A 27,909-nucleotide genomic window follows, 5' to 3' on the forward strand; every position below is an offset into this window, starting at 1 on the left:
TACGGAAACAATTTTAAGAAATCATGAATTATCTGTTGTAATGACCGTCTGCTAACTCCAAGTTGCGCCGATAATTTGCAAGCCGAAACTCTTGGATTTGCCTGAATTGACGATGCAACAGCCGCGATTGTGTCTATGTGACACAACGCGTAATCGGTCTGCAACCTCGCCTATTTCCCATGTAACACAACTTTAAATTCGATCTTCCCTGTATACTTTCACTTTCCTGTATACAAATCAAGCACCAATAAATATATGAGGAAAAGATTTTGAACAAATAAGGCCAGGTGTAAAAAATTTTAAAACGGACCACCCAGATACCAAAAATGTAGACCCCAGTGCAAACAACTGACTTTTTACCGAAAGTATTAGTCAGTCCTTACTGATAATAGTATGACTGCCTGCCAATATGCGAATTATCTTAATAAAATTGAGTGTTTTTCTAATAACAGTATATTTTTGCTCTTAAAAAGGATAAAAATGGGGGAAACCTTGTCCTAGCTCCCATATAACTAATACCAGGACATACCTGTATAATGATTTCCGACTTTCTAGCTTACTTTAAACCTTTTAGGTTGGTCAAAATGTGTGATAATGTATTTCAAAGAAATTAAGTATACAAGTTTTCTTAAAAGTTGTAAATTATATTATTGGTTTAGTGCTGAATATGAATAGAGTTATTCTAGACCTTGGTGTAAGCCTTATATCCCTTATACAATGAATTCCGATCTTTTGGTTGACGTTTTCCACGTCAACTCAATATGTTAATTTAGCCCCTTTTGTTTAGTTTATATCAGATATATCCCTTTTGAACAAAAAGTGTTCGGTTACACCCGAACTTAGTCATTCTTTACTTCTTCATATAAAGTTTTGCCAATACATGAAATAATTTCCCCGGCTTTTATCCTTACAAGTTGTGAGAGTATAAAATGATTGGTTTGACTTTTAACATAATTGAGATATAAACTATCCTCAAACAAATTTTAAATTTATTTAAAATACCATAAATTGTAATATTAAAGATTTTAACTGAAATTATAAAGTTTATAGTTTATATAATATTATATAAAATACTTACCCAAAAAATACTAGTTAAAATTTAACGAAATGAATTACACCTACCCCGTTTTGAAAATACATACTTACGTCACAACTATTTTACGCCGTTGGCCTAAGATTTAGGCTAAGTGATATATGAACTGTAATAAAAAATGCAATTGCATAATAACCGGAATCGCTATCGCACGCTTTTTCTTTATTGAGCGCATAATTTTTCATAATTAATTTCCGGCACAGGCAAATGGTGTTTTCAAGTTCAGTCGAGCAACCCAAATTGATTTCCTTTTCTCAAAAACGCTTGAAAATATTTATGGCGCCCGAACAAGGAAATATTCGTTGCTAAAATTTAAAACCAAACAAACCAATTTTTCGTGAAATTAAATTAAATTTACCTTTTCGGTATCAATTGCCTCTGCGTTTCTCGTTATTTGGTTTTTGGTGGAATAAAAATAAAAATAAAATGTGCTAAACAGAAAACAAATAGTACCAAACAAACGCAAAAATTACATATAAAGAAAACAGTAATATAAAAGTACAAATAAAGTGATTTAAGTAAAAAAAAGTGATCAAAATTAACTAAAAAATACACATATACAAAGTTATAAGGGATTATAAAATGATAGTTTAAAACAAAAAAGTCCAGTGCTTAACAACAAAACTACAAGCATACGTACATATATAAGTAACACTTAAGTGAGCAGTGTTCAAGTTAAAGAAAAAACGAATAAGTGTACGACACAGAAAAAAAAATACAAACATTCGTACAAGTGCGCGAAGTGATTTACTTACGTATTGGTCCGGTACAGTGGTGTGCACAAATAGAAGCACAAAACGTGTTTGCTCCAAGTAAAAACTTTAAACTTACAGTTTTTAAAGAGACGTGAAAAAATCGTTTAAAGTGCCGGTATAAATAAAAGTGGTTTGTGTTTTTCAGTCATCACTCCGCTGCTGCCATCACTTTGTTACTACAAACAAAACAAACAAATAATACAGTTAACACAAATCAAACGCACCCTTTCAGTTTTTGGCTCTCCCTTGCTCACATACAATTCTTATTTATTTATATTTATTGTTATATACATACATAGGTATATTAGATACATATACATATCATATATAATATATACTGTATTGAAGTGAATGTGAAGGGATTCTGGGATTGCGGTTGTATTTTCATTTACATTAAGGTGCGATCTTTTTGTAAATTGCATAATCTTAAATTTTTAATTCGGTCAGTTTTCCGCAGATTACCTCGGTTTTTTGCAAATTTAATTCTCGAACAAAATTTTTTCGCTCTTCATTTTTACAATTTTGCTTTTGCTCATTTTGAGTTTATTTCTTTCGTTTGGTTTTTTAATTGGGAACTGATACATTTTTTTTTCGTTCTCATTAATCGATTCCCAATATTTCCAGATTTATTTCTGTTATCAAAGTTTTTCAATTTATCGTGAATTTTAATTCAAAAAGCCAAAATGAGCAAACCAAAGCCAACTATCGCCAACCTCTCTGCAAGTAAGGAGTTTACAGACTTAAAGTCGTTAAAGCGTGAAAGAACGGTGGCGAAAAGTAGCATTTGGTGTATTAAAACGGGCCTTCTGGAAAAAACCATGTCGTTAAACTCAATTGATTGGAATGTCGAGAACACACAGTGAAAAGTTAATGAAATGCCAATCCAAATTTGAAGCGATTGATGAAGACAACAAGCCCGATGGGAGTTAGAGGACATAATTGTTGAAACGAAATCAATAATCAAAACTATTTAGCCAAAAATAGAACGTCTATTGTCGAAACATCTTTCGTAACGTCTCACAACTCAAGACTTCCAAAAATTTATTTCCCGAAGGAGGGTATTCGGAATTTAAAAATTTCATGAGTTTGGTTCATAATGATCTAAATATCCCAGATATTAAAAAATTAACCATTTGGTTAATTGCCTCTCTGGAAAAGCTTTTGGAGCAGTAAAAGCGTTTGAAATACCGGATGAAAATTATCCGAAGGCATTGGCAAGTCTCAAAAAAGTTTACGATAATAAATCTTTGACATTTTTCTATACAATTTTAAAACTTTTTGAGCTGCCAACTATCCTAAAGCCATCAGCACCTTCACTGTCCGTTATGATCGCTGAAGTGTTTGCTGTTTATGACTCATTGCTATCGCTTGGCGATGAGAAACAAATTACAAACGCCATTATTATACACATAGTCATAACAAAGGTTAACTCTGCCACCCGATCCAAGTGGGAAGAACAACTTGACTACGACCAGTTACCATTATGGAAGGATTGCGAATCCACCTTGAACAGACGGTACCAGCACCTATCAGCAGAAGAAGCGTCGTGCTCGAGTACAAAACCCGTAGCCGCAACCAGCACGAATCACTTGGACAGGATGAAGTCTGCTTTTGTTGTTGCAAATACTAAGCGGCCAACGTGTCAACAGTGCAAGTCGAAGGAGCACTGCCTGCCCCAATTTCAAGACGCTTTCGGTACAACAAAGGTTCGAGTTTGTGATATCGGTGCCCTTATGCATAAATTGGTTGCGTAAGAGACATACTGTATCTAAGTGCAGAGCGGATCGATGCCGTGTATGTAATCGTCCAATTACACGTTGTTAAACTACAATCCGGTTTCCTTCGCCGGTGCACCTTATCCGCAACCATCTACCACACATGCTATGCATACAGCGAGTATATTAATTTTCTGCGGAATTCTGGATAATGCGGTGTATTTCGGCTAATCATCCAGACCATTACATCAATGTTAATGGCTGGAAAATTTCCGCACAACATTGAATTGGCGATCTTGAATTCCATAAATCAAAAAGGGTTGTTATCTTATAGGGTGCAGAAACCTTTTTCGATATGTTAGCGGTTGCCCAAATTAAAAGTAATCCTAATCAACCAATGCTACAGAAAACCCTTTTAGGGTCGATTGTGTCTGGCAAAAAGATAGATATATAGATTGAATAAAGGTATGCACTGCGACCTATGGTCTATTGTGCCCTCCCCTAAATCACAATGACTCATCTTTTCCCAGCTCATTGATGAACTCCAATAAACCGCTAAGTGTTAGTGAGGCGATATGATCCCTATTCAGAAACATGGATCCAAGGGCCTTAATTCTGCATCTACAGACTGCTGTAGTCTACAAGCAGGTGTTCTGGGGTTTCCGGCTCCATGTTGCAGAATGGCCAAATTAAAAGTAATCCTAATCAACCAATGCTACAGAAAACCCTTTTAGGGTCGATTGTGTCTGGCAAAAAGATAGATATATAGATTGAATAGAGGTATGCACTGCGACCTATGGTCTATTGTGCCCTCCCCTAAATCACAATGACTCATCTTTTCCCAGCTCATTGATAAACTCCAATAAACTGCTAAGTGTTAGTGAGGCGATATGATCCTCATTCAGAAACATGGATCCAAGGGCCTTAATTCTGCATCTACAGACTGCTGTAGTCTACAAGCAGGTGTTCTGGGGTTTCCGGCTCCATGTTGCAGAATCGGAAATTTGCACAAGAGGCCAATCCCATGTTATAGATATATAGCTTCTTGAGCCTGCAATGGCCAGTGAAGAAGGTGGCCTACCAATCTCGCGAAGGCTGCAGAGCGGGCCAGCTCGTCAGCCAGTTCACTCCCGGCTATACCTCTGTGACAAGGCTCCCAAATAAGGTGCACTTAGTTGCGATTTAATAGGCTGTTCAGTCATTCTATACACTCCTGCACTAGTAGCGATTTAACCTCATAAGCAGAGATTGCTTTTAGTGCCACCTGACTATCGCTAAGTATGGAAATACTTTCATTTCGATAGTTGCGATGGAGATTTATCTCTTTAAACCGACTCATAGCATAGACTTCCGCTTGGAATATGCTATAAAAACTTAAAGAGTTTAGTTCGTGATCTTGCGACCCCTGCACCGATCCCCTCCGACGTTTTCGAGCCGTCGGTGTACCACTTGATAGTACACTCCCTTAGTAGTAGGTCCAGTGTGGAATCTTCCCTTTTCGACTTACTACCAGGGGTAACTTTGAACTTCCTTGTGAAGCTTATAACTTTGGTAATGCTGTTCTTTGGGAGAAGGGCTAGTGGTATTTCTTCACTTAGAGCCTCCATCTGTTGGGACGAGATTACCTTCCTTCTGCCAAACCCTTCTGCTGTCATTTGAAGCAGAGTCTGTTTAGCTGTCTGTTTGATCACTATATGCTGCGGCGTGAGTTCTAGTGCTGCAGTTGGACACGTACGCATTGCCGCCGCGCAGATACAGGCAAGTCGTTGCAGCTTCAATAGTTGAAGTCCTACCGAAGTCTGCGTTGCTTTAGAAACCCAAGCCACGCTCCATATGTGATGATCGGTCTGACAACCATGGTGTGTAACCATCTGATAATCCTCGGGTTGCAGCCTTAGGATTTCCCAGCAAGTCGAGTGTACACCATGAGCGCTTTCGTAGCTTTGACCAAGTTCAGGTCCACAAGCTTCTTCCACCGCAGAGTGGAATGCAGAGTCAGGCCTAGAGGTGGCAGCTGGCTGGCTCTTAAGCTGTAATTTTTTGGCTGTGAACTTTTGCGTTTTTATTTTACAAAATTCTTCAAGTTTAATTGATTTTCTTTACTGATTTAATACAATTTTTAGTGATTCAACTCTGAGTTGCAAGCTAAGTATTAAATGTTCTTAAGTTTTTTGCATTATCAAAAAGTTCGTGCCGAGTCAGCTTTTTGTTTCATTTTGTTTTATTTTATTCTATTTTCTCTCATTATTTATCTCATTTACTTCTTTATTCACAGCTGTGTTGCGTTTAGCTTTTTATTTGTTACAGTGCTTTTAAAACTGCTCGCTCTATTGCTTTTTAAAACTGTCGTGGTTTTAAACTTTGATAAAAAAATTGCTATTATTTTTGGGTTTGTTCTTAATTGAATTTATTATTATTAATATTTTATTAACACACTCATTTATTATATATCTATTAGATTTTGTTGTGCTTACTTTTTTATTTGATATTCATTCTTGTTGTTTATTATGTTGTGTAACTTCCCCAATAATAATTTGATAGTTATTCCACCTAAAAAGTCTATATTTATTTCGAGACTTACCAAAGATACCTTGGTGGAGGACATTAAATCTTACATTTCGTCACGTTTAAAAATCGATGATATCAATATCCGTAAATTTAACTTCAATTATGATAGAAGTATATCATCGTTTAAAATAGACGTATCTCTTGAAACATTCAAAAAGATCTTAGATAGTTCATTCTGGCCACCTGGGGCTTTTGTACGCGACTTTAAACCTAAACTTAGAAGTCAAATGATTTTAATAAATGTCCGAGTTGGGTCTGAACCAAATTAATTTGATTCCGAATAAATTTGGTAAATGCTTAGATTTAGTATACGTTGATACCTCTTCAAAGTGTTCCGTTATTCAGAGTAATCCTCTTGTTCTACCAGAGGACTCGTATATCCTGCTTTGGAAATATTTGTCGAAATCATGAGCAATGTACGGGATAATAATCATCAAACTTCGTGCTTCTGTACTAGGTTCAACTTTGCAAAAGCTAATTTTAAAAAGTAAAATACAGAACTTTCTACAATAACATGGCCTAATTATAATGGTAACATTGAATTGAGTGTCTCTCATTTTAATAACATTATTACGAAATTATTTGAAAAGTATGTTCCAATAGTAATTGTTAATAAAAGTATAAGGTTCACTTGTCGACTATTCTAAATATTCTCTATTGGTCGACAATATTTTGACCTAAGCAAAAAATGTTATAATAATTACTTACATAAAGTAAAAAAGAATATTGTAAGTAATTCAAAATCATTTCGTCAACTCCAAACGCAGGATTTCCAAATTTCCGTCCGCGATGAAATACAAATCTATCATTTCAAGTGACAGTGATATTATATCCAATATATTATATTTGCAGAATTTTTTAAGTCAAACTACTGTAATAATTTTTCCAAAACTTTTTCTTACCAGCACGTGTTGTGTTCGAATACTTTAATTAACGCTTCAAGTATTTCTGAAGAAGACGTCCTTTTTAATTTAAATAAATTAAAACCATCTTTTAGTTATGGCCCAGACATGATACCCTCATACTTCCTAAAAAATAGTGCTAAATATATATACTTGCCATTGACAAGGATATTTAACTCTTCTCTTAAACACGGTATATTTCCTTCAATATAGAAACAGTCGTTTATAATTCCTTTGCATAAAAGTGGATTTAGATCCAACATTGAAAACTATATAGGTATCGTAAACTATCAGTTATACCTAAACTTTTTGAAGCTATCATCACTGACCATATAACCTTTTCGATTTCTCCGTTAATTTCCTCATCTCAGCATTTCGTAAAAGGGAAATCGACTCTAACAAACTTACTTGAATTTGTAAACCATGTATCATTGGGTTTTAGGGAACATAAGCATACGGATGTTATATACACAGACTTTAGCAAAGCTTTTGATAAAGTAAACCTCTCGATTCTCATACAATACATAAACTTGATCTGCTAAGAAATGATAGAAATGATTTGCCATTGAATCTCAATAAATGTAAGATGATGTGCTTTTCCCGTAGATCTGTGCACCACTCTTCAACTTATTAATCTACCTACACTTTCTAGTCGTAGGGCAATGCTTGGCAATATATTCTTAGTAAAAAGTTTGAATGGAACAGTTTGCAGTTCTTTTCTCCTGTCTGAAATCGATATCTAGGAAGGCGCTTAACAACACCTCGCCCCCATCTTACGAACTTTGGATATCTGAGGTTAGCTGATACAGAGCAGTACTAGTTGATCTACCTGCTATGTAAACATGCTGCTTCGCATGTAGAGGTGCAGTCTATTTCATGATCAATGATCTTTTCTATACTCTTAACTAGGAAGGAAGTTAGACTGATTGGCCTGAACGAATAGTCTTTCCTTACTACCTTGGGTAAGGAAGTGTGTAGGGGCACACTGACCATCTTGGTATGATTCGAGGCCGACCTAAAACCTCTTTCTTTTTCGGGTACGGAACCCAGTTGCTTGTGCAAATTCTTTTTTTGAACTGAAAATTCAGTTCTTCCAGTATTTAGGTTTAAACCACAGCCACCACGATACTCCCCAAAGGGCCGAACCCAATGAGCAGATTGAACCGAAGTCCAAGGGAATTCTGCTCCTCGTGGTACCAGAGTTGAGTCTCCGGTAAGACTGTGTAGCCGAAGCTACTGCCACTTGAGCTCCGCCTTACTCAATGACTGGTGACATTTGTCGCTTGAGCTTCAAATGCCTTTATATTTGGAATCTCATTTAAAGTCTATAATATCAGTTCAAGCTGAGTATTATAGCACTATTTTTGATATCATTACTATGCTAATATTTCTAGGCAAACAGTCAAAGTACATTTGGCTTTTATTCGCCTCTTACGACAGGCATGCCATACCGCCGGTAAATTCTTACCCCTACCCGCAGGGGGAAACAAAGCGGGGCAGTAGGACCTGCTCCCCCGGTTGCAGAAATGCTGGAAGGATGTCATCAGCAGCCGAGGACTTATATTTTTCGAAGGAGGTCAAAGCCCACCTGATGGAATCTGCAGTGAAGAGCTGTTTTGCGACTACTTAATCTAAGCGAGACGGCTTTCGTTCGGCCATAGGTCGAATCTGGTCTTCTCGGATTGTCTCCGGGAAATGCGCAAGTAGAAGAACCGTGGCTTTTTCTTCTTCCCTGGTCGAATAGGTCCCATCTGATATTTTGATTGCTAGTACTGTGTCCGTTTTGCCTCTAGCCAGAGACTTATGCAGCCTCTGGCGTTGAGGAGACGCTTTCACAGAACTTCCTGAAGCTCTTCTGCTTCGTTGTTCTAATATCTTTGTTGTACGCAGTTAGGCTGCACTTGTAGTCCTCCTAGTTGGCGGTACGCCTTGCTAAGTAGTTTGGGTGCTGTTTTTCTTAGTTTTGAGAGCCTACTGGACCACCAAGAACTACTGTGGCTCTTCGTGGTCGTCTTTCCGATTATACTCTTCATTGCCCGAGTAGCCCTGTCATAAATTCGTTACCAAGAGTGATGTCAAGCACCTCCTTCTGACACTAGTTACAAAGGTGGGTTCGCACCCCACGTTTTCAATGCTTAAATTATTACTATTTATAAACTCAAGGAGGGACTCACCCCGTGTGTTACAGTCCGTATTGCCCGATTCCGTGTGGTGGGCGTTGGCGTCACATCCTAGGACGAGGGGCAGGTTATTCCTCCTGCAGTACTCCTGCAGGTTGCCGACAGCCTCTGGTGTGCTGTCAGTTTCTCCCCCAGAAAGTAGGCCGCTGCCAGGACAAAGTCCGCTCCTTCGTTGTTCTTAGCCTGCACAGCGACCAGGTCCTGTGTTAAGAACTCTGCAATACAAAAGAAAACAATACTCTTCCCAACTACTATAACGGTTCTAGGTCTCTCAATAGAGAGATCCCAGATTACCTTATTTGACTCCGTTTTGAGGCCTCTGACCTCTCCGTTGCGGATTCGTGGCTCCTGGATCAGCAGTATGCCCAGACCATCCGCTGTGAACCTATTCGCGATGACAGCCGAGGGCGACGCCACGTGACGCAGGTTCACCTGGGCAATTTCCGGTGTATCCCACTACAGAATCGGTTCCATAAGGAACTGGTCCTCATCCTCACCGCCCTTCGCGTTGCCATCCGCTATGTCCTAAAGTCCCCCAAGAAGATCTTGCGTGGAGGGTAGCAACCTCTTTGTTCGTCTGTCTTCTCAATTAGGACTTTCACTTTGGTGTTCGGCAGTTGCCGCCTGCCTCGACGTACTAGTGCTGGGTTGAGTCGCAATCTCATCCACCAGCATCTTCTCCCCCGTTTCGCTTTCGGTGGTCGCCTTAGGCTTATATGATACACTTGTATGACCACCGAGCTGAACCTATAGTTCAGGCGAAAGCTCTCCCTCCGGACGAATTTGAATGATTCGTCGTCTATGCTAAATCGAGCCTCCACTGGAAATCCTCGACTTTTCTAGTTACTACTCGCCAGGCCGATGTACTAAGGCCCTCGTTCCGGTTTTTAATGAGCCCGATCTCTCTCAGACAGCTGGCAGACCTCTAATCCTTGCGGTCCACCTGCAGCATGCCTCCTTTAAAATATACTCCATGGAAAGAGGTCCTCTAAATATCTCCTCTATGAGGAGGTCCTGGACTACGGTAAGTAAGTTGCTGGTAGAGGGGGTAGTCTGCATCCCCTCTTCCTTTTTCTTTTACGAGTCCCTCCGTTGCGACTCACTCGAATCCGAGCAGCTGATCCTGCTCGAAGGAATCTCAATATGGTTTAGTAGATCTCGCCTGCTGAGCGTCCCTGCACGAGGGCGTATCGTCGTCATCATCCCTGGCAGTTTCCTCGAATAGCGTTCGTTCTTCTGGCAAAAGGGCGTCCAGGAAGCTGAACTTGCGTTTAGTCACTGGACCTCCCTTACCTGCACCGGTGCTTGCAAAGATAACCTTGTCCTTGTCCGTTCGCTGATGTTGTTGCCTTGTTGTATCGGTGGTTGCAGTTTTAGTTCTTGTTGTTGCTTGTTTGTTTTCCATCATTTTTACGACCTTGGGCTCGACATGGCGAGCCGTCCGGTCAACGTTCAAGTAGGGGAACGCAAAATACCGCCGCGCCAGAGCCCCATGACGCGGTAAGTCCACCGTTACTTCCCAATGCGGCACGGTGTTGGGAAAGCTCCGTCCGAATGCAGCCAAATATATCTCTGGCTGCAAGTCATCAAATTCACACCAGAGCAAATAGAGTGTGAAAAATTTTTCGCTAATACTACTCAAGTATTGCCATCAAGATGGCTGAAAGTCAGAATGCCCTTTAAAGCTGATCGTAAATTACTCGGTCACTCATATTAAACCGCAGTTAGGCAGTTTCAGGCCCTGGAGAGGAGAACATTGAATGATCCAGAACTTCGCAAAATGTATCTGGACTTAATGAATGAATATAAAGTACTGGATCACATGAGCCCAACAAACAATAAGATCCCGAGTGAGTCACACTACTTCATTCCACATCAATGCGTTTCAAGGCCCGAAAGCACAATAACAAAATTACGTGTTGTCTTGAACGCTTCAAGTCGTAATTCACCTCACATAGCATTAAATGAACTTTTGATGGTAGGTCCAACCATCCAAAAAGAATTGTACTCAACTCTTCTTCGCTTCCGATTTCATAATTACGCTTTAACGGCAGACATTACTAAAATGTACCGCCAAATAATCATGCATAAAGAAGACAAACTATCAGCTTATTGTGTAGAGAGAGCATTCCTCAGAGCAATTTTAAATTTTTCGACTTAACACCATCACTTACGGCACTGCGCCTTCACCATTTCTCGGAACACGGTGTGTACAAATGCTCAGCGAAGCTAATACAACTAAGTTTTCATGAAATGAAATTCAAATGAGGTAATCAAAACATTAAACTCGGCTGGATTCACCTTAACGAAGTGGTTTTCGAACCACCCTAAATTTTTGGACAGTGACTGCACTGAAAAATCATAAAGCTTCAATGACAACAACTCAACTAAAACACTAGGAATCCATTGGTTGTCGGAAGAGGATTCGTTTCGATTTGTTTTGGATACCAATTTTACTAATCTGCCAGCCACTAAACGAAACATATTATTAGTCTCTGTTCGCTTTTTCGATCCTCTTGGATTATTAGCCCCACTAGGCACCAAAGCAAAAATCTATTGCAAGAGCTTTGGATCCAAAAACTAGATTGGGATGAGTCGATTCCATTGCGCCTTGACACTAACTGGCATAATTTCAAAGCCAACCTACTGCAACTCTCATCGAATTCCTCGGTACGTAAACCTGGAGTCGTAAACATGCTTCTCCGACGCTTCAATGCGAATAAAATCCAAACACTGACTAAAGGCACCACGCCACCTGCAAACTTTCAAAAACTAAACCCGTTCTTGCAAGAGTACTCGGATATGTCGCTTTCATTAGTATGTCGCATTCAGTACGATGCCAAATTCCCATTATTACAAATACTTCCATTACCACCACGCTGGGACAAAAGCGTTGGTTGCGCTTCTTCGAGAAAGCATTTGGCTGATTAATGCCAAAGAAGCATGCAGTAGAACCGTAAGAAACTGTACAAACTGCTTTTATTACAAGCCGAAGTTACAAACCCAAATAATGGGAAATTTGTCAGTAGAAAGACTTCGAGCGCTACGACACTTTCTTATATGGTTCAATACATACAAATTTAAAAATACGCGGTCGACCACATATATTGCAGTCTGGGATTGGTTCACTTCAAAAGCAGTCCATTTAGAACTAGTTTCGGAGTTATCTACTAATTATTTTATTTTCGCCATAAAAAGGTTCATTGGTCGCCGAAGGATGCCACAGAAAATATTCAGTGACAACGCAACCAACTTCGTCGGCGCCGCCCGCAAGCTACACGAGCTGAAAGGGGCGTTTCTAGCACAAGCTCCACACCTGCTGGGATCCGCCGCCGAAGAAGGATTCAACTTCGGTTTCATACCACCCAGGGCGTCGCACTTCGGCGGATTATGGGAGGCGGCGGTGAAGTCCGCAAAGCATCTGGTGGTTCGCGCACTTACCAACGCTCTACTCACAGTTCAACTCTACTGGACCCCAACGACGGAGAAGCACTAACTCCAGCACACCTCCTAATCGGTTATTCTCTGCGAACACTGCCCCCAGCGCAAGTGCCAAAGGACCCACTTCGGCGCTGCGAGAGATGCAACTTGTTTGCTGTCTCGAGCAACAGTTTTGGCAGCCGTGGTCCAAAACATACCTGACGTACCTTCAGGAGCGCAACAATTATCTGCATCCGAAACACAACCTTCAGCCCGGCGATCTCGTCCTCGTTCACGACTAGTAGTACTAGAATGGGTCGTCGCAACCGCAGAAGGGCCAGACGGCAAGGTACGAGTGGTAGACGGGGCAACCAAGGCGGGCTCAATTAAGCGCGCTATACATAAACTCGCCTTACTGCCAATCGACGTTGAATAATGGATCATGATCCTGTCAAGGTTAGCTGTGTTGCGTCAAGCAACATCAAAAATGCTAAAATTAAAATAAATATTAAATTTCTTAAAAATTTCATAAATTGTAATATAAAAGACTGAACTGAAATTATAAAGTTTATAGTTTATATAAAATACTTACCCTAATAATACTAGTTAAAATACTGACCTTAATCTTTTACCATAATTTAACGACATGAATTATACATGCCCTTTTCGTAAATACATACTTATCTTACAACTATGTTACGTCGTTAGTTTAAGATTTAGGCTAAGTGATATATGAACTGTAATAAAGAATTCAATTGTATAAAAACCGCAATCGCGAAAGCACGCTTGTTTTTTATCGGTCGCATAATTTGTCATAACTAATTTTCGGTACAGGCAATTGGTGTTTTCTAGGAGAGTCGCGCATCCCAAATTGATTTCCTTTTCTCAAAAACGCTTGAGAATTTTCATATCCTATCTTAGATCCTTAGATTAAACTGGACCCAGTGTACCAAATTTTACTAAAAGCGGTTCAGTACTTTCACAGTTTACCACGGAGAAAACGGGACACATAATTTGTATGCATAAAATAAAACAGCTTCTTTGTTTCAAGGGTAAAATTTTCCACTTATGTAGGCTACCAAATTAAAATTCAAATGCATTGTTTGTGGGGTCCACCGTGTAAACATATATAAGGTGACTAGACTTTAATTAACTACCTGCCTGCGTGGTATTCTTAGATTAAGGGCCCCAATAAAAGATATTAATAACGTTTACAAGTACTTTGAAGAAATTATAAATGAATTTCGAGTTCATAAAAAATTACTCATATACCGATATTTAGGGTATTCACAAGGTGTCATATCGTCGTATTGTCTTATTTTTTTATGACTGTCATATCAACACTGTTGTTGTTTCCCATACAAAAGTGAAATACGACAAATACAACACGGCGAGGTATGTTTTTTTGAAGAAGGAAGCCACGATATTCCGGTAAATTAAGTTGAAGAAAAGTAAAATATAAAAATATTTTGTTGTTTCTGTGGTTGAAAATGATTTTATTGCAGTGTAAACCAAAACGCCGCGGTATCAACATAAAAAAAGTTTTTACAAAAAGAAGCTTTAATTTTATTTTTGTCACTTTCTCATGGTATTTTTTATTCTTAATATTTCAGTAGGTAGAAGTGTAAAAATTTTACACAATATAACATGCAACGATTAAGGGGTGCTCACAAGCGTCATATTTTTGAGACTATTGAAATTCGACATAAGACATAAGATAAAGCTTGTGAATTGCCCAAATATATTTTCAAAATTTATTTCTTACGTATAGGCAACTATTTTTAAACTTTTAAGTTCGTTTCAGTAGGTACTAGTTTTAGCTCCGTAACATATGCTACATTTACCTAAGGATAGTTTAGCTAGATAACAATAGTATTATATATACATATCTTTATACATATGTATCTAAAGATTTGTGACAAATAAATTTATATTATATATAAACCACATTAACCCCTTTCCGGCGGCACCTAGATCCACTGCATTGATTTTATTCAAACTTTATATTCTGCTTATAATGAAAACAACTCGCCGATTTACATTTTTTAGATTTTTACATTAAGCCGTTTGGCCACGGGAATGTGGCTAAAGTAAAACAGTGTTTTATTAGTGCTACATCGAATTTGGTGAATTTATAAGACGAGTGTTTGTGACAGTTTTGACAACGACATGGCATCTCTAATTTGTCAATGCCACGGCCAACTTTTTCTTTACGAACAATTTCCAGAGCGGAGTCTTTGGATTTTTGAACAGCTGTTGGCTGTGGAGTAAACGTCTCGGAAGTCGAAATCGCCGGTTTTGCCATTCGAAGCAAACATTCTGCAAAGTAAATACGGAACTGTAATTGATCCAATGGTTCTCTTTTTTGTGTCATAGATCTTTCGGTGGTGTGTGACATTCCCTTTCCAAATTTGAGAGAGCAATGAATCTTCCAAGCATACACCGTTGCGGCAATCCATTTGTTTCATTAGTGGCCAATACCACTTTTTGCGTCGAACACAATTTTAATAATTGTTCATGGCATTATCGAAGATATCAACGCCTCACCTAAGCCGAAATATTTGTATTCCGGTTCTCTCTGCCTAGACGGGTTTCTTTCTTTATTCATGACATAGGAAACGACTGGATAATTCTATTCTAGAAATATCTAGAATAGAAGTTCTCGAATATTCCATGACTTGGAAACAAGTTTTCAGTCGATATTTACATTTACTGCTCCGTAAGCACGAAAACTATATGAAGTGTAAGGCGACTCCCCATCTTGTATGCTTGAATTTTGATAATTTCTGCGTTAACTTGTTCGTAAAAGTACACAGTAATCAATTAAGTCCACAAAACAATTTTCTGTTGAATTTATAGTGTATTAGAACATTACAACATTGAAGTTCACCAGAAACACGAATAACGAATTGGAAAAATGAACCGTATAGTTTTCAGTCATCAGTAGTCATCATTCTATACTACATCCAATCTGGTGAAAAAACATTTTGATTTTCAATATGCGACAAACATCACAATATATCAAAAGGTTTATTTTTTGCAAATTTTTTATAATATTTTTTTCCGAATTTTTGAATACAAATATTGCCTTCAGGACATATTTCGTTCCTTTTCGACTCGGCGATTTTTCAAAGTTACTCGTCGAAAAATCGACGATTAGCTGTAAATCAGTTAATGGTTAGGAAATGGTTTTTATAGTATCTTTACAACACAGGAGGGGAGCGAAATACGTTTATAGCTAGTATACTTCTAGTGAGGTAATTTTTATCAACATCATCTTTAAGAGTTTCTTCATACTTGTATGTACGGATATATTGCAGTAGAGATTTTTTGGCTAAAATCTAAAAAAATATAAAATCACATACCAGGAAAAAAACTTTTTGTTATGTACTCTAAACAAAAAACTTATATTGCAAGCATCTGCAGTATAAAATTGTGTAAAAATTGTCCATTGAATTACGAACATACATTATTATAGCAAAATATATAATAATATTTGAAATTCAGATGTTAACTTAGAAGCAATATGTACATAAAAAAATAGATAAGGTACCAGTAGCCAAATCCGCATAGAATTGTAATAACTCAGATTGTCTCGCTATACATTATGGAAACAACCACGAACTTGATATTCGTGTAACGGATAGCCATACCCGTTTAAGGCTGCTGCCACTAATTGCCCATTCACATACAACTTTCCTCGCTTTGCCTTGACATTCCATACTTTAACACCGAAGCGAAGAAAGCAAGGGGTATTCCAAAATGAACGCTTTGCTTTTTCTCTAGTAAAAAAGTGACTGTTGATTTGCAAAGCGTAAAAAGATTAAAGTTCCTCAAAATTTTGCTTCGATTTGCTGCGTTTCGCTTCGATGTGAACGTACTCATAGCAGCATACATCGAACTTTTCTCTCAAAGAAAATGTCTGACGTAAAGCAAAGTAAAAGTTCTGTGTGAATCAACCATAAAGCTTGGATATTTAGGTATAATGCATGAATACATATTTTCACACTTATTCAAGAGGTAAGATTCTTTTCAGCCATCTACTGACAATATCTATCGTATAAGAAATGGTAATCAAGAATCTAGATATTGTCAGTGGACGGCTAAAAAGAGTCTTACCTCTCAAATAAGTGTGAAAAAATTTTCATATAATATACCTAAATATTCAATTTACTTACAGAATAATTTAAAGCATATTTACATCAACAACATAGTCTTCCTCATTAGAAGGAACTTTATTTTTGGAATAGTTCCCATACAATGGCTTACAGCTTTTTATGCAGGTGTAGTGTTTAAATTTGGAATGCTGTAATTCGAAAACCAAAACGTTGTATCTATATAATTTAAATGTCAAATAAAATTAAAAACTTATTTCCTTTCATGCAATGCCCATTTTCCTTTTTAAATTCACTTTTGAGGTGGCGTCAATTTGAAACTAATAACTACAGAACGACTGGAAGAAATGTTATGAAACTTTGACAGTAATCTTTAATATCTATATTTATGTTATATACTAACATATAAAATGTTAAAATTTATCTTCTCATATTCAATTTACGTTACTAGTTACAGATTGCTGAACTTATGAGACATACGGAAAATATAACGTTACACATCGCTTTAATGGAAAACAATTGGGAAAAGTACAATATTAAAATTAAAGACTGTCAAGACCTTATTCACAACATCGAAAGTAATGTAAGTTTTTTAATTAGTTCACATTTGTAATGTTTATGTACGTATATATGTATATACCATATACACATGATTTTTTAAAATTTTTATACTCGCACTTCTTTGCATGGAAAGTTTTTTATCATATTTATTTTATTATAGGTTTCAGATTTAAAAACCAATTCCGAGATTTTCAAAAAATCCATTACCACCTCTTGCTGCCATTGTACTCAAAATTATGTAAGATTTCAAGTATTTTTTAATCAATTATAAAATGCTTACTCATTATTTTTATTCTAGAAGTCGCAGGAAAAATTGGTGAGGAATACAAACAAAATACAACAGTGATCCAAAAAATTCAAAAAGTGATAAGAATGAATAACTACTAATGTAGTAGATCTACATTCAGAAATATTTACATCAATAAAACGATTATTAAGGTACCGTCGCAACAGTTGTTTGAATACTGTTAGTTAGTGTCGTTAGGCATTTCATTTAATGGCTTTTATGAGCTATTCAAATACGTTTTTCATTATTTAACAAGGAAGCCAAGAAAGCAAACCAAAAAAAATAGCGACTATGCCTTGGTTCGCTTCGACGTGAACGATTTCATACAAAAGTATACATCTGACTTTTTTAAAGCGAATGTCTCACGTTAAGCGAAGCAAAAGCAGTTTATAAGGAGCCCCTCACCATTCGAGAAGAGAGTTGAAAAAAATTAACAAGAAATCGATAAGGATCCTTGTTCACCTAAGGCGATAGATTGCAAAAAGAGGCTGGTTAACACAGATGTGGTGATGTAGTGAATGTTTGAGTTGATTAATGCTACTGTGGAGATATTCTGAGGGATATACGTAAAAAAAATTTATACAGAAAATATCGGTCACTCTGTCAGGTAATTTATTGAGAACAGAAAGATATTTTTAACACGGTTAACGGTTACACCTGAACTAAGCTCTTCCTTACTTGTTACCGTTTCCGTCTGATACTGAAATTCAATTGCCTTGAATTCCTAACCTTCGCTGTCACTGTTGATGTTCTCGTTCAGTTTGTTCGATGTTCACGTTCAGGGTATCAAATTTTTGTATTTAATCCCACATTCGGCACTCCTGCCTATACGTACGGCTCGAACACAGGCTCCCACTTCTTCATTTGTTCAGCAATGGTGGTTGTGCGTCGAGGATTATCACCCTTTCCAATTTTTTCAACGTCATATCGATCGTGGGCCAAGGACCAAGGTACTTCGGTCTGACCCACTAGTGAATCGAGTGCGCTTGACGACGACTAACTCTTTCTGTCTGTACATTACCGATTCCTTTCTTTTATCGTTAAAATTTCGCTTATTTTTTCTCTGAATCGAGGTAGTATTTTCTCTGGTTTGTTTGCGATTCTCCTCACGTTCCGCATTTAACTAATCGACAGCATTCTGTATTTAAAAAAATCTCAAGCATTTTTGAGAAAAATAAATGAATTTGGGATGAGCGACTGTATTCTGAACTTACCAATTGGCTGTGCCGAAAATAAATTATATGATAATTATGCGACCGATAAAAAAAGTCTTGCGATTGCGATTGTGGTTTATTTACAATAGAACTCTTAATTGCAGTTTATATGTTACTTAGCCGAAATCTTAAGCTAACGGCAAAAATAGTTGTAACGTAAGTATATATTTACAAAAAAGGGTAAAGTAAAAGGTATATATAATTAATTTCGTTAAATTATGATAAAAGATTTAATTATGGTAAAAGATTAAATTATGGTAAGAGACTAAGGTGAGTATTTTAACTAGTATTATAAGGATAAGTATTTTATATAAACTATAAATTTTATAATTTCAGTTGCCAAAACTGTTGCTTGAGACAGCAAACAACTTGCCATCTCTCGCAGCAACGAAGTGGATCCGTTGGCACTTGCGCTGGGGGCAGTGTTCGCAGAGAATAACCGATTAGGAGGTGTGCTGGAGTTAGTGCCCCTCCGTCGTTGGGGTCTGGCTTAATGCTGCCAGGGGACGCGAGTTCAAAATGGCCTCCACTTCGGCCAGTAGAGTTGAGAGCTCTTCCGCTGTTAGTAGAGCGTTGCCAAGTGCGCGAACCACCAGATGCTTTGCGGACTTCACCGCCGCCTCCCATAATCCGCCGAAGTGCGACGCCCTGGGTGGTATGAAACCGAAGTTGAATCCTTCTTCGGCGGCGAATCCCAGCAGGTCTGGAGCTTGTGCTAGAAACGCTCCTTTCAGCTCGCGCAGGTTGCAGTCGACGCCGACGAAGTTGGTTGCGTTGTCACTGAATATTTTCTGTGGGATTCCTTGGCGACCAATGAACCTTTTTAGGACGAAAATAAAAAAATGTACTGCTTTTGAAGTGAAGCAAACGAAAACTGCTATACATGTTTTTACCTTTGGTCCCGAGGTATTTTTAAAGTTGTGTATATTGGACCACAAAAATCTACGCCACATATAAGAAAAGATCGAAGTCTTTCGATTGGCAAATTTCTCATTATTTGGGCTCGCAACTTCGGCTTGTAATAAAAGCAGTATGTACAGTTTCTTACGGTTCTACAGCATGCTTCTTTGGCATTATCAGCCATATGCGTTCTCGAAGAAGCGCAACTAAACGCTTTTGCCCCAGCGTGGTGATTTCGAAAGTGCAAGAACCGTAAATAAGTGATAACGAAGTTGGTTAATTAAGTAATAATGGGAATTTGATATCGCGTGGGAGAGGTGCATTTAGTAGGCGACCTACTACTCGAATTTATTTGAATGAAAGCGACATATCCGAGTATTCATGCAAGAACGGATTAAATTTTTGCATGTTTGCGGGTAGCGTGGTGCCTTTAGTCAGTTTTTGGATCTCATTCGCAAATTCCAAATGTTGAACCACCTGAACCATTTTTCATAAACTGAAGTGTAATTCGTCTGATGTCAGATCCCTTCCCACAGTAAGTATTTTTGGTCGTCTAAGCCACCGTAATAAATATGCGACCACACGAAGCAATTTTTGATGAGAAGAGATTTTTTCGATAAGATCCATTATTGAATTTTCTTTCACATTTGCAGCTAGCGTGAAAGTACTTTTCTGCTTCTCTAATAATTCGTCTTCTGGAGAGAGCTGGAAGTGAGTGTTAATTGGCCACAAAGCGGTTTCTTTTAGGAGAAAATGTAGAACGCCAAATCATATCGAATTATTCAATGCGTCCACGTTGCAACCCCGAGACACTTAATCCGCAGGATTTTGTTTTGTTGGCACATGTCGCCAATGTACATTGTCGGTCAGTTCTTGAATTTCGGACACTCTATTTGCTACAAAGGTTTGTAATGTGGATGGATGTATTTTAATCCAATGCATCACAAGCAGATTGGCTTCGTATGTGTATGCAGCATCCGCACGCTCTTATTGAAGCGGCGGAAAAGGCATGTACTTGGCAGATAGCACTCGACTCTAGGTTTACGTAGTGAGGAATGCTAATAAATGAGAGCTGCAGTAAGTTAGCTTTGAAATTATGCCAGCTAGTGTCCAGACGCAATGGAATCGAGTCATCCCAATCTAGGTTTTGGAGTCAAAGCTCTTGCAAAAATATTTTGCTTTGGTGCCTAGTGGGGGCTAATAATCCAAGAGAATCGAAAAGGCGAGCAGAGACTGACAATATGTTTCGTTTAGTGGCGCGCAGATTAGTAAAATTGGTATCCAAAACAAATCGAAACAACTCCTCTTTCCGCAGCCAATGGACTCCTAGTGTTTTAGTTGAGTTTTTGTGATTGAAGTTTAATGACTTTTCAGTGCAGTCACTGTCCAAAAATTTAGGGTGGTTTAGCTTGGTTATGGTGAATCCAGCCGAGTTTGATATTTTGATTACCTCACTTCTTATAATATCTAGACTAAAATTTTCTGATCCTGTTTATAAATCATCAACATAAAAGTATCTCTTAATGGCCAATGAACCGAGTGGAAGCTTAGTTGTATTAGCATCGCTGAGCATTTGTAAACACCGTGTTCCGAGAAATGGTGCAGGCGCAGTGTTAGTGATGGTTTTAAGTCGAAAAATTTGAATTTACTCTGAGTAATGCTTTCACCACACAATAAGCTGACTGTTTCTGTTTTCTTTATGCATGATTATTTGGCGGTACATTTTAGTAATGTCTGCCGTTAAAGCGTACTTATGTAATCGGAAAAGAAAGAAGAGTTGAGTACAACTCTTTTTGGATGGTTGGACCTACCGTCAAAAGTTCATTTAATGCTATATGAGATGAAGTACGACTTGAAGCGTCAAAGGCAATACGTAATTTGGTTGTTGTGCTTTCGAGCCTTGAAACGCATTGATGTGGAATGAAGTAGTGTGACTCACTCGGGATCTTATTGTTCGTTGGGCTCATGTGACCCAGTACTTTATATTCATTCATAAAGTCCAGATACATTTTGCGAAGTCCTGGATCATTCAATGTTCTCCTCTTCAGAGGCTCAAACTGCCGAACTGCGATTTCATATGAGTGACCGAGTAATTTACGATCAGCTTTAAAGGGCATTCTGACTTTCGGCCGTCCTGAAGGCAAAACGTGAGTAGTATTAGCGACAAATTTTTCACACTCTATTTGCTCTGGTGTGAATTTGATGCCATTTGTTTCTGAAAGTAATTCTTCTAGAGCCCAAAATTTTTGGACTACCGAATTAACTGACGTTAAGTATTCTTCAGCTTGGCACAATGTGCTAGTTACAAAAGGAGGAGGACTTAGATTGTTGATATATAATATTTGTAAGACACAATCCACCCTAGAAGGGTTTTCTGTAGCGTTGGTTGATTAGGACCGCTTTTAATTTGGCCAACCGCTAACAGAAAGATTTCTGCACCCAATAAGATATCAATCTTTTTTGATTAATGGAATTCTGGAGCTGCCAATTCAATATTGTACGGAATTTTAAAGTCGTTAACATTGATGTTATGGTCTGGATGATTATCCGAAATACTCTGCATTGTCCAGAATTCCGCCGAAAATTCGTAAGTATTTACCCGCGACTTAACCAACGCGCTTAATTTTGTCCTCACTTTTATTGAAATTTCCAATTTCTATTACGCTTAACGTTTTATGTTGACGTCGAATACGCAACTTCTGTGCCAAGTCCTCCGTCATAAAGTTGACTTGGGAGCCTGAGTCCAGCAACGCTCTCGCAGGCAGATATTCTCCATAACTGGTTCTCACTTGAATAACTGCTGTCGCTAACATTACTCGATCCGGCATACTCGCTGTATGCATAGCATGTGTGGTGGATGATTGCGGAGGAGGTGCTGCGGGGAAGGAAACCGGATACTGGCGCAAAAACGTGTATGGTACCGATTATATACACGACATCGATCCGCTCTGCACTTAGATACAGTATTCCTTCCTTCGACTTGCACTGTTGACAAATTGGATGCTTAGTATTTGCAGCAACTAAAGCTGACATCATCCTGTTCATGTGTTGCTGCTTCATGTTATTTCGTCCTTGAACACGACGCTTCTTCTGCTGATAGGTGCTGGTACCGTCTGTTCTAGGTGGATTCGCAATCCCTCCACAATGATAGCTTGTCGTAATCCAGCTGTTCTTCCCACTTGGATCAGGTGGCAGAGTCAACCTTTATCATGTATGATTAACGCATTTGTTATATGTTTCTCATCGCCCAACGATAGCAATGAGTCATAAACAGCTGACACTTCATCGATCAACGTGCGCAATGAAGCTGCTGATGGCTTTGGGATAGTTGGCAGCTAAAAAAGTTTTGAAATTGTATTGAAAAATATCCAACATTTCTTATCGTAAACCTTTTGAGACTAGCCAATGCCTTCGGATAATTTTCATCCGACATTTGAAACGCTTTTACTGTTCCCAAAGCTTCTCCAGATAGGCAATTAACCAAGTGGTTAAATTTTTCAATATCTGGGAAATTTGGATCATTATGAACCAAACTCTTAAACAAATTCACGAAATTTTTAAATTCCGAATATTCTCCCTTGAACTTTGGCAGATTCATTTTTGGGAGCCTTGAACTGTGAGATATTACAAAGGATGTTTCGGAAATAAACGTTCTATTTTTGGATAAAACAGTTTTAATTATTGATTTCGTTTCAAGAGTTATGTCCTCTGACTCCCCTCGGGCCATGTCGTCTTCATCAATCTCTTCAATTTAGATTAGCATTTCAATAACTTTTCACTGTGTGAATTCAATATGTCGTCCAACATTCCAATTCAATTGGATCTAACGACATGGTTTTTTCCAGAAGGCCCGTTTTAATACGCAAAATGCTACTTTTCGCCACCGTCCTTTGACGCTTTAACGACTTTAAGTCTGTAAACTCCTTACTTGGAGAGAAGTTGGCGATAGTTGGCTTTGGTTTGCTCATTTTGGCTTTTTGAATTCAAATTCACGATAAATTGAAAAACTTTGGCAACAGAAACAATCCGGAAATATTGGGAATTGATTGACGAGAACGAAAAAAAGATATCAATTCATAATTACACGAAAAGCCAAACGAAAGAAATAAACTTAAAGTGAGCAATAGCACAAGTGTAAAAATTAAAAGCGAAACCATTTTGTTCGAGAATTAAATTTGCGAAAAACCGAGATAGGTAGGTAGGTAGGTAGGTAGGGTGGCTGTCTAACGACGCACCTAGGCCTATAGGAGGCCCAATTGTGATACCACCGGGACTAATGTTCCCTTACTCTATCGTCTCCTCACTGAACCAACCTGTGCTTCTGATGAAGCTCATCAGTATAAGTAATTTTATATTAGCAACTTCTGATACGTCGTCAAGAAATCCACGACCGATAGTTGCGATTCTTTTTCTGTATAGAGCTTTACATTTGCATAGAAGATGTTTTACAGTCTCCTCTTGTTCTACTTCTTGGCAGCTTCTATAATAGTCGTTGTAAGGTACACCTAGCCTGTTGGCATGTCTACCAATTAGAGAGTGACCTGTTAGTACCCCAATAAGAGTTCTTATATCATTCCTTTTGAATTTTAATAGTCGGTTTGTACGACTCACGCTCCATTCCTGCCACGTTAGTCTGCTGGTTGTGCAGGTTATTGGTTGTCTCCACCGAGACTCTGCTATATTTTTAGCATGTTCGCTGATTAAGTGTTTGCAAGTTGCCAGAGATATAAAAATACCTTATTTTTCAGGGTTAATTGTAACGTAGCTAGTTCATCTGCTTCGCAGTTACCAGGAATATCACTATGCCCTGGAACCCATTGCAAGTTTATCGTGAAGTAGGATGTTAGATCCTCTAATACATCAAGACATTCTCTCACTATCTTTGATGAGATCATAGGACACTTGAGTGATTTCAAGGCCTCTTGGCTATCCGTATAAATATATATGCTCCTTGTTGTGAGCACACTTTTTGTCAATACAACAAGGCTTTCTTTGATTTCTGTGATCTCCGCCTGGAAAACACTGCAGTGGTCTGGTAAGCGTAAGGCGATTTTGGTGTCTAAAGTTGCAGAGAAGACACCTCTTCCCACTCGATTATCTAGTTTGGATCCATCCGTATAGATGCTAACTCCTGCATTCCTGTCCACCTCGTCCCTTTCCCACTCCTCTCTGGTGGGGAAGGCAATATTGTGGACGGAATTTAGCTTCAATCTTATTGGTTTGCGGAAATCTGTGGTTTTGGGTTGAAACGGATATGATCTAAGTATCCTTGAGGCTGATCTAAGTATCCTTGCAGGCGACTAATTGGGAGGATTCCCTTAGTGTGAGAGCAGACTTTGCTGCCACTTGCTTACAGAACAGGTCTATTGGCAATAAATGTAGAATGACGTTTAGTGCCTGGCTAGGCGTTGTTCTAAGAGCTCCACTAATGCATATACTGGCTGCTTTTTGTATACTTTCCATACGCCTCACCGCGTATTTCTTATCCATTATTGGCCACCATACCAATATACCGTATGTCATGATTGGTCTGACAACTGCTGTATAGAGCCAATAAGCTATCCGAGGCGTTAGCCCCCATTTGGGGCCCACCATCCTTTTACAAGAGTAGAATGCTGTGGCTGCTTTCTTCACCCTAGCATCCAAGTTTGGTTTCCATGAAAGCTTCCTGTCTAAGATTAGTCCTAGGTAGCTTGCCTTTTCTCCAATTGTTAGTCTGCAACCATTTAGTACTGGCGCTGTAACTACTGGAGTGTTATGCTTTCTGGTAAACACTACTAGTTTTGTCTTACCAGCATTTAAGTTTAATCCGCACGATACAGCCCAATGGTTTATATCGTCCAAGATCGTTTGCATAACGTTTGCGAAAGTATTAGGGAATTTACCTCTAACCGATACTGCCACATCGTCGGCGTAGGCCACAACATGTACCCCTTCTTTTCTAGATCCCACAGCAACTTATTCATTGTCAGGATCTAGAGAGGTGGGGATAACACGCCTCCTTGGGGTGTACCCCTTTGGACGAATCTGCACATCGTTGACGCTCCCAGCATTGAAATTATTGACCTGCTCGTGAGCATGTGTTCAATTAATTTTCTGAGAGGTGCAGAGATGTCCAGATCCTTAAGCGCACTCAGTATGGCCCTAGGCCGAGATAGCCTGCGGAAAACTGACCGAATTATAAATTTTAGATTATGCAATTTACAAAAAGGAAAATGCTACCGCAATCCCAGAATCCCTCACATTCACTTCAATACAGTATATATGTATTTGTATGATATATGTATGTATATAGTATTATATAATTGTATGTAAACAAGGAAGAGCCAAAAACGGAAAGGGTGCGTTTGGTTTGTGTTAATTTTATTGTTATTTTTTTTTATTTGTACCACTTTCTATGAATCGCACTCGTTACCTGGTGCGCCGGCTGTTTGCCGGTGTTTACGTCCCTTTTGCACAGGATGCTCAGCGGCAGCTCATTCCCATTAAAGTTACTTTCAGCGGTTTCTTGGGTCTTCTTTATAGATAAATGTCTTTGTTTCGGATAAGCTCCTCTTCCACTAGTAAAAAAAAAATCCTCTTATTTGTCTTTTGCCAACACCTTACAATATGCTCGAATTCTTACTCCCTGCTGCTCAGCTTGCTTCAACCTAAGTATGTATCAACGAATCCTTTAACAACAGACATTGCACCCTACTCAAAGCATCCACGTACCGCATTATCGAAGCAATGTTCGTTCTAGAAAGTCTACTTTAGTTTGCAGAGACTGAAATTTTTCCACTTACTCCGTAAGTTGAACTATGTCACCCTTTACAGAACTACCTCTTGCTTCGCTATACCCTGACCTACATCCTTTGAGCGAATAATAAGATCGTGCCTTTAAGGGGCTACCGTAACATTACTAACAAGTCCCTGAACACTGCAACAATGTCTCTTGTAGGTACGTCTGGAGAGTACGAACGAAATTTTTTTTCTGGATCCCTCTTCAATAGGCACGTGAAAGCAGCCATTTCCACGATCAAGAGTTGCAAGCACTCTACAGCATTTTGATGACATAAAATTGACCATCATTACCTTTTTATTAAGACAACGATAGTCGCACCATAACCTCTTGCTACCATTATTTGATGCAACTGATCCAGTTGGTAATTTCCTTATCAACAATGCATCTATCATCAATGGTCCTTGGTAAATAGGGGCATCATCGCTTCAACAAATTTTCATGTTGACTGGCGATTCGTGCTGCTTTTTTGATACACAATTGTTTACGATAGTCTCAACTTTTCTTGAGTGAGCACTTTATAATTAAGACAAGTCAATGTTACCGTGTTCTTTGCTATTTTAAAAGGAACTAAACAAAAATTAAATTCTCTCAAAAAACATATTCCAGTTTCTGGGCTTTTCTCCCCAGGAACCACAGATAGTTCGGGTTTGGCTTTTCCCTTAAATTCGGTACCATCCTCCGATATTGTCAAGTCAACTTGCTTCAGTATGTTAGTAGCAATGAAAGCTTGATATATAATATCACCGTCAATGCTGCCGTTGATTAGATAATTCAACCTACCCTAGCGTCATGAGAACATCGTACCGCATACGATTTAAATTGCAGCCTGAATCTAACAATGCAGAAAACTTAAAATGGTTAACAGCGAAATCCTTGAGTATAACGCATCCCACTGGTGCGACATGCACCGATTCTAAGGAATTCTTGCAATTGGATGTCCCGGCTAATTGTACACAAAAGATGAACTACCTCCCCACATCTATAACAACGTTTGATATCAACCACCTGCAGTGTAGCACTCCTACCAGAGTACTCTTGTTTCCCTTGTTATCGCAGTATACGTCAAAATCTGCTTACTTAACATTTTGTTATCTTCCATCGTTACTATCTCTTTTTGCTCGCTCTTATTCGCACCGTCTGTTACCATATTTTTACAGTGCTAGATTTTTGTGGCAGGGAAAATTCTGACCAAGTCATCCTGAATACGTGCCAAAACAAGTAATTTGCAGTGTATGACATTTACTACGCCTTTTACTAGTGTTAGGAATGTCTCCCAGTGGTTAAAAATAATTGGATTTTAAAATACTTTAGCGCCACTCTCTCGCTATTCAACGTTTTATTTTGATATCAGGGTTCGGTCTAAAACCGCTAAGATAAAAGGCTGTTGATCTGTATAAATTCTTTTGTCATTATTAC

General features: G+C 38.5%; 1 protein-coding gene across 5 annotated transcripts in view; it reads left to right on the plus strand.

The window, feature by feature from the left end:
* The window catches only part of LOC106623322 (uncharacterized), a 112,505-nt gene extending 94,750 nt beyond the window's left edge, over positions 1-17,755 (plus strand). For 3 of the 5 annotated variants that reach the window (XM_036378286.2, XM_070108974.1, XM_036378287.2), the window contains 3 exons: positions 17,200-17,331; positions 17,470-17,547; positions 17,608-17,755. In XM_036378286.2, coding sequence (XP_036234179.1) covers positions 17,200-17,331; positions 17,470-17,547; positions 17,608-17,655 — 258 coding nt within the window. In that variant the 3' untranslated portion in view covers positions 17,656-17,755. Of the gene's footprint in view, positions 1-17,199; positions 17,332-17,469; positions 17,548-17,600 lie in introns of all 5 variants that reach the window. The other 2 variants (XM_036378285.2, XM_070108976.1) reach the window with 2 other exon arrangements.
* The last annotated feature ends 10,154 nt before the right edge of the window (positions 17,756-27,909 follow it).

Source organism: Bactrocera oleae, chromosome 4 (genome assembly GCF_042242935.1).
Source record: "Bactrocera oleae isolate idBacOlea1 chromosome 4, idBacOlea1, whole genome shotgun sequence".
NCBI classification, from domain to species: Eukaryota; Metazoa; Arthropoda; class Insecta; order Diptera; family Tephritidae; genus Bactrocera; species Bactrocera oleae.